Below are 16,649 nucleotides of genomic sequence, written 5' to 3'. Positions count from 1 at the left end.
TAAAATCCTCAGTGGTTACATAGAGTGAAACGTACGTGTAAATTAAATTTGGATCATTTTTAATAATAAAACAGTAAAACATTGTTTAAAGTTTAAAGTTTAAAAGAAAGAAAGAAATTAAAGTTGATACTTTATTTGAATTATAGCGACCAAAAAGAAAAGGAACCAATTAATTAAGCATGATGATAAACTAAACAAGAAAAAAAAAATGGTTAAGATGGACCCCACAGCTGTAAAATAATTGTAAGAGATGCTTTTTGCGTTTTCTTTGCCATACAGATGACATGGCCATGCCGTGGATTTTGCTTATTTAAAGCAACTCCATGTCCATACTCAGAGGTCTTGTTCCATAATTCAAAGCAAGTAATGGCATCAAAACTCTCATTCCATGCATAACACCATTCAGCATACGTGCTCCATATTCAAAGTCCTTTTGACCTAAACCTATCTTACGTACGTTGTCAAAATCTCCAACCAAACTTGGTTTTTATCCAACACACACACACATTGAGAAACAAATATAGATATATTAGAAAGATTTTTGTTTAAAAAAAAAATGGCCAAAAGGAGCATCTCACTCTTCACGATATTTCTTCTTTCTCTGAGCGCCTTCTTTCCTTCACTCTCAGTGTCATCATCCACCACAGACAACTTCCTCTACAGTGGGTGCACTCAGCAGAGGTACGTGCCAAACTCGCCCTACGAGTCAAACCTCGACTCGCTACTCAATTCCCTGGTCAACTCGGCCACGTACTCCACCTACAACAACTTCACCGTCTTAGGCACCACCCAACAGGACGTCGTGTACGGCCTCTACCAGTGCCGCGGCGACCTCTCCATGCCGGACTGCGCCACCTGCGTCGCCCGCGCCATCACTCGCGCCCGTGACCTGTGCCCGGAGGCTTGCGGCGGCGCCGTCCAGCTCGATGGCTGTTACGTTAAGTACGACAACGCCACGTTCCTTGGCGCGGAGGACAAGACGGTGGTGTTGAAGAAGTGTGGGCCCTCCGTCGGTTACAACCCCGACGCCATGGGTAGCAGGGACGCTGTGCTCGCCGGGCTGGCTGGCACCGGAGGGCCTTTTCGGTTGGGAGGGGCCGGTGGCGTGCGCGGCGTGGCTCAGTGCACCGGCGACCTGAGCTCCGGGGAATGCCAGGACTGTATCTCTGAGGCCATCTCGAGGCTGAAGAGCGATTGCGGCACGGCGGATTATGGTGACATGTTCTTGGCGAAGTGCTACGCGAGGTACTCCACCGGTGGGGCCCACGATGCCTCTAAGGCCCGCGGTAAGGCCCATCTTATGGTGATAGTGGTTCTTCTTCTTCTTCAACTTGTTTTATATTCTTACGGGTTTGAAGGTTTGAACTGAAGATACACTTGTAACATGTAAGAGTGGCCAAAAGAACTTTGGGAGTTAGATGGGGCAAAATGTAAATTTTCATGAGAATATGAATATTAACAACATAATTTACCGTATTTTCTTTTTAATATATATATATATATATATATATATATATATATATATATATTTATTGTGCAAATAAGATCAGTTGCCAACTGAGTTACCTTGATGTTCTTTTTGATATTATTTTATAATTAGATAACATTTATTTATTCTTGTGTAGTAATTTTTTAAATAATTCATGTTTGATTGATTATAATTGGAAATATAGGAGGTTTGGTAGGTTTTGTTGGCTTGATAGGTCAAGCCACACATTTTACTTTTAAAAAATAGATCAACCCTCTATAAATTAAACTAACAAGTTTGGGTAGTTTCATACTATTTTACACATGCCTAGACGGTTTAAACCCCAATTCACTACTTTATTAACCAAAGTTGAGCTTCATTATGAACCATTGACATCACGTAGACACGTGCGGTTAGCTCTTTTTGCTGATTTTGGGTCTCTTGCAAAAATTACAAGCCAAAACATATTTTTTGTTAGAAAAAAACTACGCATTTTTTCTTTATTACTTGATTAACTCCTTTTGCTGTATTGGTGATTGATGCGTTGCAGGTAAATCAAGAAAGGGAGGTGAAAAGACATTTGCTATAATTATTGGTTCATTAGCAGGATTAGCTATACTCATTATTTTCCTTGCTTTCTTGAGCAAGATTTGTGGACAGCATGGTAAAGAGTACACACTTTTTTCTCTCTGTGTTTCTTTGTTTTTCATTCATTTTAATTTAATTTATTGTATTGAGAAAAAAAGAAAAAGAAAACCCATAGATTCCGCAATATATTAACAGCATTCCTTTTTGCTTGTATCTTTTATCATGCAGGTAAATAAATAAAATTAAGTTCGTGACATTATTCAGTGGCGCTGGCACTGATCAATTTCCACCCAATCGCACTCTAATGGTCTGCTTTTGTGCTTCTTTTGCTTCCTTTTTTACTATTTCAAATTTAAAATTCAGTTCACAAAAGGACTTTGAAGCTTGAGGAGGATACCGTTTGGAAAAAAAGAGTGTCAAATGGGGCACTTTTGTATTTGAATACAGAAGGAAAGATGAAGAAAACCTAAGAGCTAAGAGATTCCAGTTACTTTCCTCCCCTCTTTAAAAAGTTGTGTTGTCAAATGTCTCATGTTTGCAAAGAAAAGTAATTATATTATTCTTTTGTTTTCTGTAAAGTTGTGTAACATTTTTGATTTGTTTATTGTCATTCGTCGGTATATGCACCGATGAACTTTTTGGGGCTTTTTGACCGTGTTAATGCATTTTTAAAAATATTCCACCTGGTTAGTTTCATGATCAAATGTATTACCGACGTAATGCAAGAAGACGTGTTGGGGGTACAATCACGTAAAGTCGCGCACCTAGAGGCACCGCGTCCTTCACAAATGTCTGACAAAAGCTGTATGATCAATCATAGTCGCGCATGAGAACATAACGCGTTTGGCTCCTATACAAACTACACAATTCTCATTTCCAATAAAAAGGGCTTGAAGATTCTGTACCTGTTTCTAATATTTAATTGCCATGTATATTAGATGTGAGGTTCAGGGAAGATGCATTAAGAATTTTCACGGGATTTAATTGCCAATGAATACAGATGCATGACATCAAAATAGTATTCTTTTATTTTATTTTTATGAAAAAGCGATAATTTTAACACAAAAAAAAAAACTTTTGTGGATACAGTTGTTTGGTACGTGGCGTGGAAATGACAAAACAAGGTTCACATCCACAAAAAACCTGTATTTTAAAATAGTAAAATTGTTTGCCCATATGCAAAATTTCTAATAGCCACTTCAATACAAACACTTTAGGATCAAATTAAACTCATTCGATTGATCATAATCCTCCCTAACATAGTAGGAAACACTAATAGATTTCAAACAAGAGGGAGGATATTTTGACTACCAAAAGTATCCACTACCACTTTACTACCTATCAAATCACCATTGGATCAAAGAGAGAGAATGTTAAAAAGTTTTTGAAGAGAGAGAAAATGTTAATCCAATGATGATTAGATAGGTAGTAAGGTGGTAGTGGAAACTTTTGGTAGTCAAAATATCCTCCCTCTTCAAACAAATTGATATGCATATCAGTTATTCAACATTTTATAATCTGTCTTAACACAGATTTATAAGTAAAAGATGGATCATTAGAATACGCACTTAAAAAATCCACAAATTTGTCATCACATATTATTCAAAGATAAACTCACTTCAAACGTGTTCATTTGTTTTTCATAGCCTGAAATATTTATTTTTCTTAATTTAAGAAAAAAAAATTCTTCTGAGAATTTTCCTTAAACAATGTGTTTTCCCCCCGGTTTTAGGCACTATACAAGTTAATTGTTTCATTGAAATTAATCAAAATACCAAATTATTAATTTAGATAGAATTAAGTCATCATTTTTTTACCATTATTTTAAAATAAGATAACAATGGAACCATTGTTCACTTTACTGCACCTTATTATTTTCCGCTCAGTTCTACTAATTTTTAAAAAGAAAAAGTGTATCTCATTTTAAAATATGTAAAGTTGTGTCATTTTAAGATAGAAAAAAAATAGATAAAAGAGGAGAGAGAGTTGACAAAAAAAATAAAGGTGTGGGTCCCACCTCTTTACAAGAGTGAAAAGATATAAGTTGTGTCATTTAAAAAGATAAATATTTTTTCCTTTTTAAAATACAGGTTTTTTGTGGATGTAAACCTTGTTTTGTCATTTCCTCGCCACGTACCAAACAACTGGATCCACAAAAGTTTTTTTATTGTGTTAAAATTATCGCTTTTTCATAAAAATAAAATAAAAGAATACTATTTTCATGTCATGTATCTGTATTCATTGGCAATTAAATCCTGTGAAAATTCTTAATGCATCTTCCATGAACCTCACATCTAATATACATGGCAATTAAATATTAAAAACAGGTACAGAATCTTCAAGCCCCTTTTATTGGAAATGAGAATTGTGTAGTTGTATAGGAGCCAAACGCGTTATGTTCTCATGTGCGACTATGATTGATCAATCAGAGACGCGGTTGTCTCGGATACGCGTCAACTTTTGTCAGACATTTGTGAAGGATGCGGTGCCTCTAGGTGCGCGACTTTACGCGGTTGTATTACATCGGTAATACATTTGATCATGAAACTAACCAGGTGAAATATTTTAAAAAATACATTAACACGGTCAAAAAGCCACTTTTTGGGTACTTATATGGATTTTACATGTCGAATTATTAAAATATAGTTACTCATAGTTATATATATATATATATATATATATATATATATATATATATATATATATATATATATATATATTGTATAAATGTGTGCATTTAAAACTGGAATCTTTTGAATTTAATGATCATTGAATATAAATTTTTGCAAAATTGGTAGGTTAGATGAAGTTAACAATTTTCTATCCCGAATGACATGAAAGTGTTTAAAACAAACTTATTTAAACGTGATACTATAGTTTAAAAAACATTCGAGAAAATAGACCATAGAATTGGAGGCTAATGTTGGCACACCAATCGGATGTTGCATTTCTGTTTGACCCGCTCTCAATAGCAAAGTTTAATGCTTTTCAATTTTAAATTTTATCCTTTAATAAAATAAAAATCTATACAAATATAGTTACATGGTTAGAATATTTAAAATTTTCTTGAACCGGATAGTTTGGCCATTTTAGAATATTTTTCACAACCACCTATATACATATACCACTCATGTCATCCTCACTCCTAAGGCATGTGGGATCTTAGGCAAGACTGGACAAAATTATATAGGGAAATGCTTTTCATCAGTTGCAGGGGAGAAGCTATACTTTCCTACCGAGACATTAATAAGTGGCGGCTATTATTTAAAATAAAATAAAAATTAAAAAGAAAAGCTGATGCAAAATCCTATGTATGTGTAAGAAGGAGGAATAGTATTGCTGTACATAAGAAAACAAAATCCCAAATATATAAAACCCAAGATTGTATAGTTTTATCCCTATATTTTTTTTAAAAGTTTTTTCTATAAATGAATATCCGTGACTTTCCAAACATAATGAAAATTTTTATCGCCATTTCAAGGTTTGCTCTCGTGAATAAAAACATATAAATTATATAAATTAGCAAATTAACATGTCTAAATAATTATACAGTAAATTGATATTTCTAAATTCTAATTATACAAATCAATTAAATAACATGAATGAGCAAATTAACTCAAATAATTTATTATTTAGGACTGCCGAATAAGAGCAAATATATAGTGCTCCCAGCCCAATGCACCGCCAAAGAGAAAGAGAGAAGAAAAAAAAAAGAGGATTAATAGAGAAAGAAGAAAGAGAGAAACCAAAGAATTAATTTTCGCTCAATAAACGAGAAATGTTTTTCTCAAGTTACATAAAAAAATTTATCTCATGTCACATACACATCGCAATCCGAGTCATCATTTTTTTTCTTTTTTTCTTTTTTTTTTAACCGTGAGACCCACCTAATTATGTCTCTACATGAGATAATATTATCTCATGTAGCATGAGAAAAGCATTGCCCATGTATATGTATGTACTAGCTCCATTCCACTTAAGATTCTGACTGAAGGATTATGTAACTCATTTTACAAGGCAACAATATATATCATGTGAGTTATTGATTTTATTGAATTTCATCATTGTCCTTAAAGTATTCATTCAACTTTCTATTGGAGAAACAAGGAAGTCATTATTTATTTATTTTTTTATTGGTTACAAGGAATTGGACACAACACCCTACACTACACACACTCCTAACACACACCCACACCACTAGGCTAACTCTAGTGGTGCTAGGAAGTCATTATTCTTAGTAAATATAATTTGAAACATGCCGAGCACTAAATAATGTACCTAAAAGCAGAAGTATAATTTAATTTAATCCTCAATGGACAAAAAGCACACAGAATATCCCGCCAAACAGCACCCAGGTGCTCTTAATGTTTTATAGTATGGCCCATCACCCATCCAAGAAGATATCATAGTGAGAGAAGCCATTCTAATCAAATTCATTTCAAAATCATATAATATGAAGGACCTAAAAACAATTGCTCTTTACACTTTTTCTTCTTCGTCTTTTACCAGAAACATCATTAATTGGATGGAATCCATCTCTTTTGGCCTCCAGAAAGATCCATATATCTAAAGCTTAAAGATTAAGGAAACGCTGCACAAATACATACTGAGCATGATTACGATAAAGCATGCAGCAGAAGCCTAAAATATTATTATAGCCCACAATTAAACAAGAGACCAAGCAAAAAAGCACTATTTTAAAAAAGTATTGTCAATCATATATGCAGTAATATACAATATATAGGAGCTAAAGGAAAGAGACGATTGCTTTTTTTACTATTTTTAATGTAAACCAATTAATAGTTAATTTGAACAGAAAAACAAGAATCTTATACAAATCCATCCCTTTGGTGGGATCCATAAAAATGGGCATGATTGTGAAGCACATAGAAATCATATATAACCGATTAAAGCTCTTTTTGCCTTCCTCTGACATTGACGTCGTCGATGCCACTCACTTCAACCAGCTTGGTGAACATTGAATTATAACAACTTTCTTTGTTCATGTTTTAGAATATGTCTGATTGAGGAGAAAAAATAGGTTATTTACACCCAATGAGTGTAGCTATGTTGCTGACACTGGTCAGGTAGGTGAGGAGGGAATATGGTTTAATTTCTACCTCATACATTTTTTTGGAGGGCAGGAAGCTTTAATTGTAACTAAATCTTGACTTGAAAAGAAATATCGGATATATCGGATATTGAAGTTTGTGGAAATATCGGATATTCATTCACTTCAAAGAAATAATTAAAATCAGTATATTAAAAAGGGAAATGATCCGTTTATATATTTTTTTATACAAATTATGCTAAGTGTGGCTTGTAAAAAAAAAAAATTGAAAATATAACCTTCCCCGATTAAAAAAATTTATTTAGTTGGCTTTTCTTTAGTTTATGGAAAATATTACTCTCCTTTTACATAAGGTAACTTATCTCATTTTCTCTCACTTCGATTTTCGCACCTCATTTTTTTTTTTTCTTTTTTCTTGTAATGGTGGGATACACTCAGTTTCTCTCTACAACATAAGATACATATCTTATGTAAAAGGAGATTAATAAAACCCTTAGTTTATACTAGATAATTGTGTTCCTTTAATTATAATGATTTTATCACTATATATAGACAGTTTCACTAAAGTGTGAGATGCTGGTCAAAACAAAAAACTTGGGTCACTGCCATGCCAACTGATCTGAATCATCTAGTGTAAGGGCCCTAATAGGCTAATTATCATATTCCATAAGAAGCCCACAAATAAAGTAACAAATTAATTTATTCGAATATTATTTCTACCTTCTTCATGGTGTAAGCTAAGTTTTTTTTTTGGTACATTGGTGTAAGCTAAGTTAATGAAGGAGATGGATAGCCCAAACAAAGTTCAACCCCATTAGTATATTCTCCTCGTATTCGAATTTGGAACCTAAGCGACGTGCTTGCGAAATCGAATTTTGACCATATATAGTCATTTCTTTCTGCAGAGGGGAAACCGAAAGATTTTTTATTTTTTATTTTTATTTTTTTGAAAATATTTCAATCGATTCATTGCTTCGTAACTAATTTGATTCGGGACGGGTCCAGAATTAAGGCTTTAAACCCCCTCACAAAGGTGGTATTGAGGAGATTCGAACACATGCTCTTATTCCCACCTGCTTACCTTTCATGTGCCAATTGAACTACCACCATTTGATAAAAACCGAAAGATTTCATAAAGAAAGGACCTGCAATTTTTCAATTTATTTTGAAAGCATAAAGCAAGAGTCAGTCTTTAAAACCAAATTTACTGGTATTACAAACAAAATAGAACATAAATCTTATGAGTCATTAACTAAAACATGAAGCCATATAATCGAAAGGTCATTGCAAAAATGAAAATTCAAAGGAGACTTAAATTATGAATTTAATATCTAAACTTAGAGGAGGGATATTCTCACTACCAAAATTTTTCACTACCTACTTACTACCTATCTGATCATCATTAGATTAACATTTTCTCTCTCTTCAAAAACTTTTTAACATTTTCTCTCTTTGATACAATGGTGATGTGATGGGTAGTAAGTTAGTAGTAAGAATTTTTGGTAGTTAGACTATCATCACTCCTAAACTTATATCTAGCATAATGCAAAAACCTTATCTACACTTATATATATCTAATTGTAAAACTTCAATTATATATTTAATGTAATTTTACCATTAAAAAATTATTCTATAAAATATAAAATCATAATTAAAAAGCAATCATTATTTTATCATGCGAAAATAAATAATAAATGTCATTAAGATAGTTATTTTACTATATATTTAAAATTAAAAAATATATTACTCAAGAAACTAATTTGTTTTTAGGGAATGATCCATTTACAAACTTTTTTTACAAATTACTATGACCGGTCGTACACACCGGTCGTATTTAGTATAATTTGTAAACAAAAAATTTATAAATATAATATTACTCTTTGTTTTTAGAGAAAAAAATTTGGAACTGACAATTTTTTACAAAGTGACTAACTTGCTTTGCATTTTTTTTTTTTTGAAATATTTCAATTGGTTCATTGCTTCGCAACTAATCTGATCCGAGGCGGGTCTAGGACTAAGGCTTTAAATTCCTCCCAAAAATGGTACTGTAGAGATTCGAACACATGCTCTCACCCTCACATGCTTAGCTCTCGTGCGTAGCACTACATAACTTTCTTAGCAAAGAATGTCGTTCAGATAAATTTTCAATTGAATCAATAGATGCATCTTCATTTTGAATATCACTAGTTAATGAAGAAGATAACTTTTAACTCATTGGTCAAACCCAAGAGCAAGAGTAAGAAGATGCTGATGCGTGGAGGACTAGTATAACTTTAGAGTGAAGAGCTGATGCTTAGTAATTTTGAATGTTTGTTAAAAATTATATTAAGTTTTACTTATTGAAAAAATTATATTAGGGTTTACTTTTTTATTAATATCATTGCATTTCTTTATTATTATTTTTATTGACTCTTGTAATTTTGAATGTTTGTTAAAAATTCATATGATTTTTTAAAATCGTATAAATTCATATTGTCCTTTCAAATCTTATAAATTCTATTAAAATTTATAAGATTTTTTATCTCAAAAAAGTCTTTTAAAATCATAATTTAATACACCCCTTAAAATTTATAGGCCCAAACCAAATTGAAATGTAAAAGATAAAAAAAATTATTCACAAAGATCACATGAAATAAATTTTCATTAACATCACAGGAAATAATGTTCATAAAGATCACATGAAAATGTTCATAAAAATCACATTAAATATATGTATATATACATATAATTTGCACTTTCTTTACTATTTGAATTTTATATTATATTTAAATTTTAAATAAATATTTATTATTTGTTAAAATAACATTAATCCTATTACTTTAAAAATTAATGTTATGAATTACGATCTCAGAATAAATTTTTAAATAAATAATATATATCATATATATATATATATATATATATATTATTAAAAAAATAAAAGGTATGTGTAATTATATTTTGACTCCGACTAAAATTAAATTCTAGCTCCGTCCCTACGCAAGAGGCTTGTACAATACATCCCAGCATAATGAAAGTAAAGTCAAAATCAGCTAAAGAAAATAAGGCAGCTCATATAACAACTTAAAATAACTCAATAACCAAAAGGTCCAAACCCAGCTTCATCCTTTAACTCTAAACAATATAATAAAAACTTTAAAGCTCATGAATCTGTATCAAGCAGCGAGAAAGAATCACATTTTGGGGTTTGGAGTCAAATCTTTACATTTAAAAACTAAAAAATAAAAATTATCAATCACCACTCTGACTTGATAAAACACAGGCTGAGTTTTTCCTCTTCTAATTACATCTACATCATGTTCAATGAATTGAGTATTTAATTGAAATTTCAGAAATACAATGCATGCTTAGCAATTTCAGATCCGGAAAAAAAAAAATTCGAATTGTTCACGTCAACTTAATTCATAAATAAATTTCATTTTTAAGAAAAAAAAAAAGTAAAGTATCCCTGTTGACCCTTTTAGATTTTGAAACGCGGTGTTTTTTCTTAGCAAAGGGTGTTTTTCTTTCCTTTCTTTTCTTCAAGGAAAAAGAAGCTTATGTAATTGAAATGCGGTAAAAGAAATTTACAGACAAATGCAGCAAACAAAGGAATCAGAGATTTCTTCTTGTTCATTGTCGACGAAGTTTTGACCTATGAATGCGGTGTTCTCCATTTTCTGAATGTTCGGGAACACACTAGAGACAATGGGGTATCACAGATGGTTCAGAATTGTGTGCTAACGAAACCGTTCAACTATGTATATTAAGGATTTTAAATAGATGTAAACTTGTCAGTTGTGTTTTAATGGATGTAAAATTATGTTAGTTAAGTGAGGGAAAGAGATAGATAAAGAAGGAAAGAAAATGAATAAAAAAATATAAAGGTGTAGGTCTTATTTCTTTATGAGAGTGAAATGATATAAGTTATGTCATTTAAAAGGATAAATATTTTTCTCATTAAGAAAATTATTTCTTTTTTCTCTCCTACACTAATATAAAAAGTGGGACAGCTTTTTTATTTTTTATTTTTTATTTTATAAATAGTAGATCCCACACAGTTTTATCTTTTTAATATAAGATAATTTATCTTCTTTTGACATAAAATTAATAACACCACCCATATGTTAAAGGGATAAATGTTCATTAATTTGTACAAGATAATATATATATATATATATATATATATATATATATAGGTTTTATAATTCTCATTTAACATGAGAATTCAAATTTTCCTACACACCCTTCGATTTTTGTGCTGACATGGGTCCTACATATAATTTTTTCTAATACATGGGTCTCATATACTTTTTATCTCTACAACATGAGAATTGAATTCTCATTTAACATGAGAAAATCAAACCCCTATATATATATATATATATATATATATATATATATAAGTGTATGAGGCTACGAGAAGAAAAGAGAAAAAAAAAAATATGAGCTTCATATATTTTTATAGGAATAAGTTATTCTGCTTATTATTTTTTGTGCCTACTACCATTTGGTTGGATTTTTTTTTTTTGTACACAAACTTGGTTTGCATTTTTGCTCCCACCCATGACTTGTGCTATTTTCAATGTCAAACTCGAAGCCCAATACAAACAATTATTGGAAGGCCCCAAATCAATGGGCTCGGGTTGGAAAATCCAGTTGCAGTTTATCACTTCCCATTTCGTGATTCAGGAAGAACCCAGAACGATAATGCTTGAGGAAGAAGAACCAAGAATCATAAGAACATTCTCGAGTGTCCGCGACAACTCCAATGATAAATGCAAAAAATATAAGATTAAATACCTTTTGGGTCCCAAACAAAAAACACGTTTCTCACTTTAATCCCTTACAAAAAAAGTTAGTCACTTGGTAGCTAACAAATTCAAAGTAAACCCATTTTAGTCTGGACTAATATGGGTCTTTTTTGAAATTATGAGGGACCACGATTTCAACTAAATGAGTTCACTTTGAATTTGTTAGGAACCAACTGACTAATTTTTTTTTTGTAAGGAACTAAAATGGGGACATAATTTATTTTTGAAAAAAATGAGTGTCATTCAAAAGGACATATAAAATTGTGTCATTTAGAGAAAGAAAGAGATAAATAAAGAAAGAGTTAAAAAAAAAAATAAAGATGTGGTTTCACTATATTTGTGAGAGTGAAAAGATATAAGTGGTCTCGTTTAAATCACAGATGAACACTTATCACGAAAATTGCAAGTACCTCATTATATAGTGAGTTTATCTCTTTTGCTATCTGTTCTCGTGTGCTTCATCAACCAGCTGGGCTGAACTACGAGGATTGAATCAATGGCTGACGGTATCTTTGGGTACCCTTTCAGAAGCTTCTTCTGGGGCCATCCTCTCATTTCAAGAGAATGGGATGGATCAACCGCCCTCATGGATTGGCTTGAATCCCCTACTTCTCACATCATCAAAATCAACGTTCCAGGTACCATGTTGTTGTTTTTTTGGTTTTTCTTTTTATAATTACACACTTTCACTCTCTCTTTCTTCACTTTTAATGAGTAATGACCCATTAGTATCTTTAGTGATAATTCTGTGTTTGGTGGTAAAAATAGAATCTTTTTGTGGATTTGAGTAGGTTAATTGATTATGATTGGGTTTCGGGTAATGGGTCTGTGGACAGGTTTCAGCAAAGATGACATAAAGGTGCAGGTTGAGGATGGGAATATTCTGCACATCAAAGGGGAAGGTGCGAAAGAGGAGGCTCAAGGAAAGGACACTGTTTGGCATGTAACTGAGAGAGGAACTATGAAAGGGGATTTCTCAAGGGCAATCGAATTGCCAGAGAATGTGAAAGTGGACCAGATTAAGGCACATGTTGAAAATGGAGTCCTCACTGTAGTTGTGCCTAAAGATGCATCACTCAAATCACCTAAAGTGCGAAACATTAACATCACTAGCAGGCTTTGAGATTTGGAAATCTGTTTATGTTGATATGAATAAGAATTGAGAAAAAATAAAATAAATTTGTATCTTATGACGCAAACATTGTATGTTGTACTAAAGAAGGAATGTAAGATTAAACAGTCAGACAGCAGTGTTTTGTTTCCCCTGTTTTGTTGATTGATAAGAACCTTGTGTAACTTTCATAAAACTTTCTTGAATCCTTGCTAAATCAACCAACAGTCTCCTCCACAATAACGGTGCATTATCCACCCTTAATTCGCATGCGTATGATAAATAGCTCGGGGAAACATGAATTTGGATTATGAAAAGAACCTAGTTTGTACAAAGGGCCAGCAAATCAGATTTGATTAACTGTGTATCACAAAACAGCAACGCATGCTCAACTGTAACTTTACTTTTACAAATATAGAAAAAATAGGACTATTATAACAATCCGTTTTTTTTTCTAGTTACTTCGTTCTCTATTTCTATTTGAGAAAATCTTTAGAAAAAATAAAAAAAATTCCGTATGCACTATCCTTCTAATTATGCGTCATCAATAATGAGACAGGTAGCAAATCACCAACTACATTTAAGAGGAACGTGAGTTGGAAGAACCAGTGTGAACTGTGAAGAATGGTAGTCACTTAGGGGTGCTAGTGAAAGACCAAGTAGTTCAAGTCTCAAAAGGAATTTGATTGTCACTTGAATTGAAACTGAAGGACTATATTAGACTGCTTTTAATAATCTTTTAGCAACGACGGATGGCTCATGAGCATAGTTATATCAGAGGACAAATATATGATAATAAGCAAAATTAACACCAAACTCTCCTTAGCTAGTAAAATGCCTTGTCCACCTGTCTTTCAGGTTAAAAAGTTATGATGACATAGACGGATTTTGTATTTTAGTAGCCCTTTGCTCTTCAACCGAATAAAGTTACAAAGGAATTGTCCGATACACTCGTTTGGGTCAGTTCATTACCATTTGGGTCCGATTAGGGTGCTAAACAAATTAGGGGTTTTTTTAGGGGTTTTAGCTCGACTCGTGAAGGCCTGAACTTACATGTCTAAAATTAGTTGTTAGCACCAGGCTTGAACTTGTATGAAAGCTCATTTAATAAAAAGGCCTAAGGCTCCAATTCAAAAGCTCGGCCTTAAAGCTTATAAGGTTGGCCTAGTATATTATTTTTTTTATTTATATTTTATATTTTTTATACTACTTGTAATAGCTGTTTCTTTCTCCTCAATCCATTTCACCCCATTTTATTGGTTAAATATACTTTTGAATGATTTTGTTCTATATTATGTTGTTTGAATATAAATTGAATTTATGAATATTTATGGAATTAATAGGGTTGTTAATTGTATATTTTGTTTGGATAAATTTTTGTTGTCTTATTTTGTTTAAACAAGCTAACAGGCTAAACAAGGCTTTCATTTTTTGTAAATAAGTCAGTCCACAAGCCGATAGTTATATTTATAACAGGTAACAGGCTTGGTCAGGCTGACACATTTAAACACAGACTTAGCCTTTTAAGACCAAAGTTCGGCTCGGTTCGGCCCGTTAACACCCCTAGGTCTGATACACCCATAATTTTTTGTACGAAAAGAGTGTGTGTGCTCGCCCGTTTAAATAATAAATAAAATAGTATATGTATTTCAATTTTTTTTTATTTAATAAAAAAGACTATTGTAGTATTCAAAACTTGAAAGCGTGTTTTTATTCATTTCTCAACATTTAAGAAGTTAGTAAAAATTTCCATGCATACACCAAAATGAAATCTTTTATTGAGCACCAATCACAGGCATTTGAGAGCTAAATCAAATCAAATAATTAGTTCTAAAAAAAATTCAAAGAGCAAGATCCAAAAACGCAAGTAAAAACGAAAAGGCATAACTAATGCATCTAAGCCAATTAGCCCCAATTCCTGTTTTTGTTGTTGCATTTCACAAAATAGACAATCAAGACTTGCCAAAGTGATAACGATCCGATTAAACCTACCCACATAGATGATTGAACTGCACGAGGTATATGTACCTACCTTCCCCGGCCCCTCAATCCACACCCGAAGAAAGTTTGGAAACTATCTGTTTGGTGTATAGTATATGATATGGTCTGATAGTATAAGACCTGATTAAATTTTAATACTATCCAGCGTTTGATATGATATTGTATAAGATATTATCCTCCAATATTTAAAAAAATAATATATTAAAAAATATTATTTTTTATATAAATATTGAAATAATACATTAGTTCTTGGGAATTGTACTTGTAAGCAATATTAATACATCAACCCCTTATCAGGCTTAATCCACCACTCCTAGGCCGGATTAAGTTATACATCATTTTGATGTATAAAGGGGTCATGTTGTATAAGCTTATACTATACGATGGTCATACCAAACAACTGAAAATGTCATAACGTATAATATAAGCTTATACTATCAAGCCTTATACATCACACCAAACAGGCTCTATATTAACGTGTGGTTTGGTAGTGTGTTATCGAATACATGCTCTCATCTTCACTTACTCAATTCTCAGACATCATTTGAATTATAGTTTGAGAGTTCGTACGTATAATTGGACTTGGACCGGAATCTCAAAATTATATTTTAATCTCCTAATTTAATTATCTTGTTTGTGATATACGTTAGAATTGAAATTCTAATCTGATTCTAATTCTATGCAATTAAAAAATAACTGTTCTATTTTTTTCAGTATTTATAATAAATTTTATAAAGTCCGCATGAAAGTCCGCATGAACTGACTACATATTTGTCTGGATGTATTTTCCTGTATTACGGGTGGGAAAAAGAGGTGTGCGGTCACGCCTTCACCTGTGTAGTCAGTGGCACTTAAATTAGTGTTAGTATTGTAAGAGGGTTTAGTGTTTATTGGTCCTTTTAGATGAATTTAATAAATTTTAAATTACAAATTTTTTTTTTCCACTCTCTCTTCCTCATAAATTATTCTTTTATCTCTCTTAAAAGAATATAAGTGTGTGTGTCCTTGTGTGTCTTTTAGAAGGACACACGTTTTTCCCAACGTAAGAATTGGAAAGGTAAAAGATAAAAAAATCTCTATCTTAGGACATAAATGTTAATGGATTTATCGTTTCTGCTGTCATGTAATATAAAATTATCCTCAATAACTTCGAAATGTCGTTTTAGGATTAAGAAATTTAATAAATGATATTTTATAAATTTTATTTATTTCTTTTTAATATATATATTATCAAAATATTATTCCTTAATTTCCTCAACCTCATACCGATATAGTTTTGAAATCGTGAGAGCTAATTTAAAATTATGTCATTTTAGAGATTGAGAGAATTAATAAAAGATATTTTAGGAACTTTTTTTCTTTATTATATGAAATTTATCAAAACACTCTTCATTAATTTCTCCAACCCGCAAAATGACATAGTTTTGGAGTTACTAGATAAATTTATCTCATGTGGCAGGAGAAAACATAAACCTAGGTTTATCGTTGTTATAATGACCCTAAATGATAAATTTTAATTAGAGGTTTAATTTAAGGATTTAAATGCCAAAAATTAGATTCAGTGAATGAATTCGAGTATTTTGACTGTAATCATAACTAGGTTATGAACAGTGCGTT

At 31.8% G+C, this 16,649-nt stretch overlaps 2 protein-coding genes across 2 annotated transcripts; both read left to right on the top strand.

The window, feature by feature from the left end:
- The first annotated feature begins 556 nt into the window (after positions 1-556).
- LOC133316891 (plasmodesmata-located protein 7-like) lies at positions 557-2,288 on the top strand. The gene is made up of 3 exons (XM_061518689.1): positions 557-1,286; positions 2,019-2,139; positions 2,285-2,288. Exons 1-3 carry the CDS (start codon positions 557-559, stop codon positions 2,286-2,288), a joined length of 855 nt encoding a protein of 284 aa, XP_061374673.1.
- A 10,030-nt stretch (positions 2,289-12,318) lies between these two features.
- On the top strand, positions 12,319-13,170 carry LOC133316881 (15.7 kDa heat shock protein, peroxisomal). Its single transcript, XM_061518678.1, has 2 exons — positions 12,319-12,558; positions 12,757-13,170. The coding sequence occupies exons 1-2, from the start codon at positions 12,417-12,419 to the stop codon at positions 13,041-13,043; spliced, it is 429 nt and encodes a 142-aa protein (XP_061374662.1). The 5' UTR covers positions 12,319-12,416; the 3' UTR covers positions 13,044-13,170.
- The last annotated feature ends 3,479 nt before the right edge of the window (positions 13,171-16,649 follow it).

This window comes from Gastrolobium bilobum, unplaced genomic scaffold, assembly GCF_033153095.1.
Source record: "Gastrolobium bilobum isolate Gb01-03AN ecotype WA unplaced genomic scaffold, APGP_CSIRO_Gbil_v1 utg9312, whole genome shotgun sequence".
Taxonomy (NCBI): Eukaryota; Viridiplantae; Streptophyta; class Magnoliopsida; order Fabales; family Fabaceae; genus Gastrolobium; species Gastrolobium bilobum.
The sequence above is the reverse complement of the archived record's forward strand: the minus strand, read 5'-3'. Positions and strand labels throughout refer to the sequence as shown.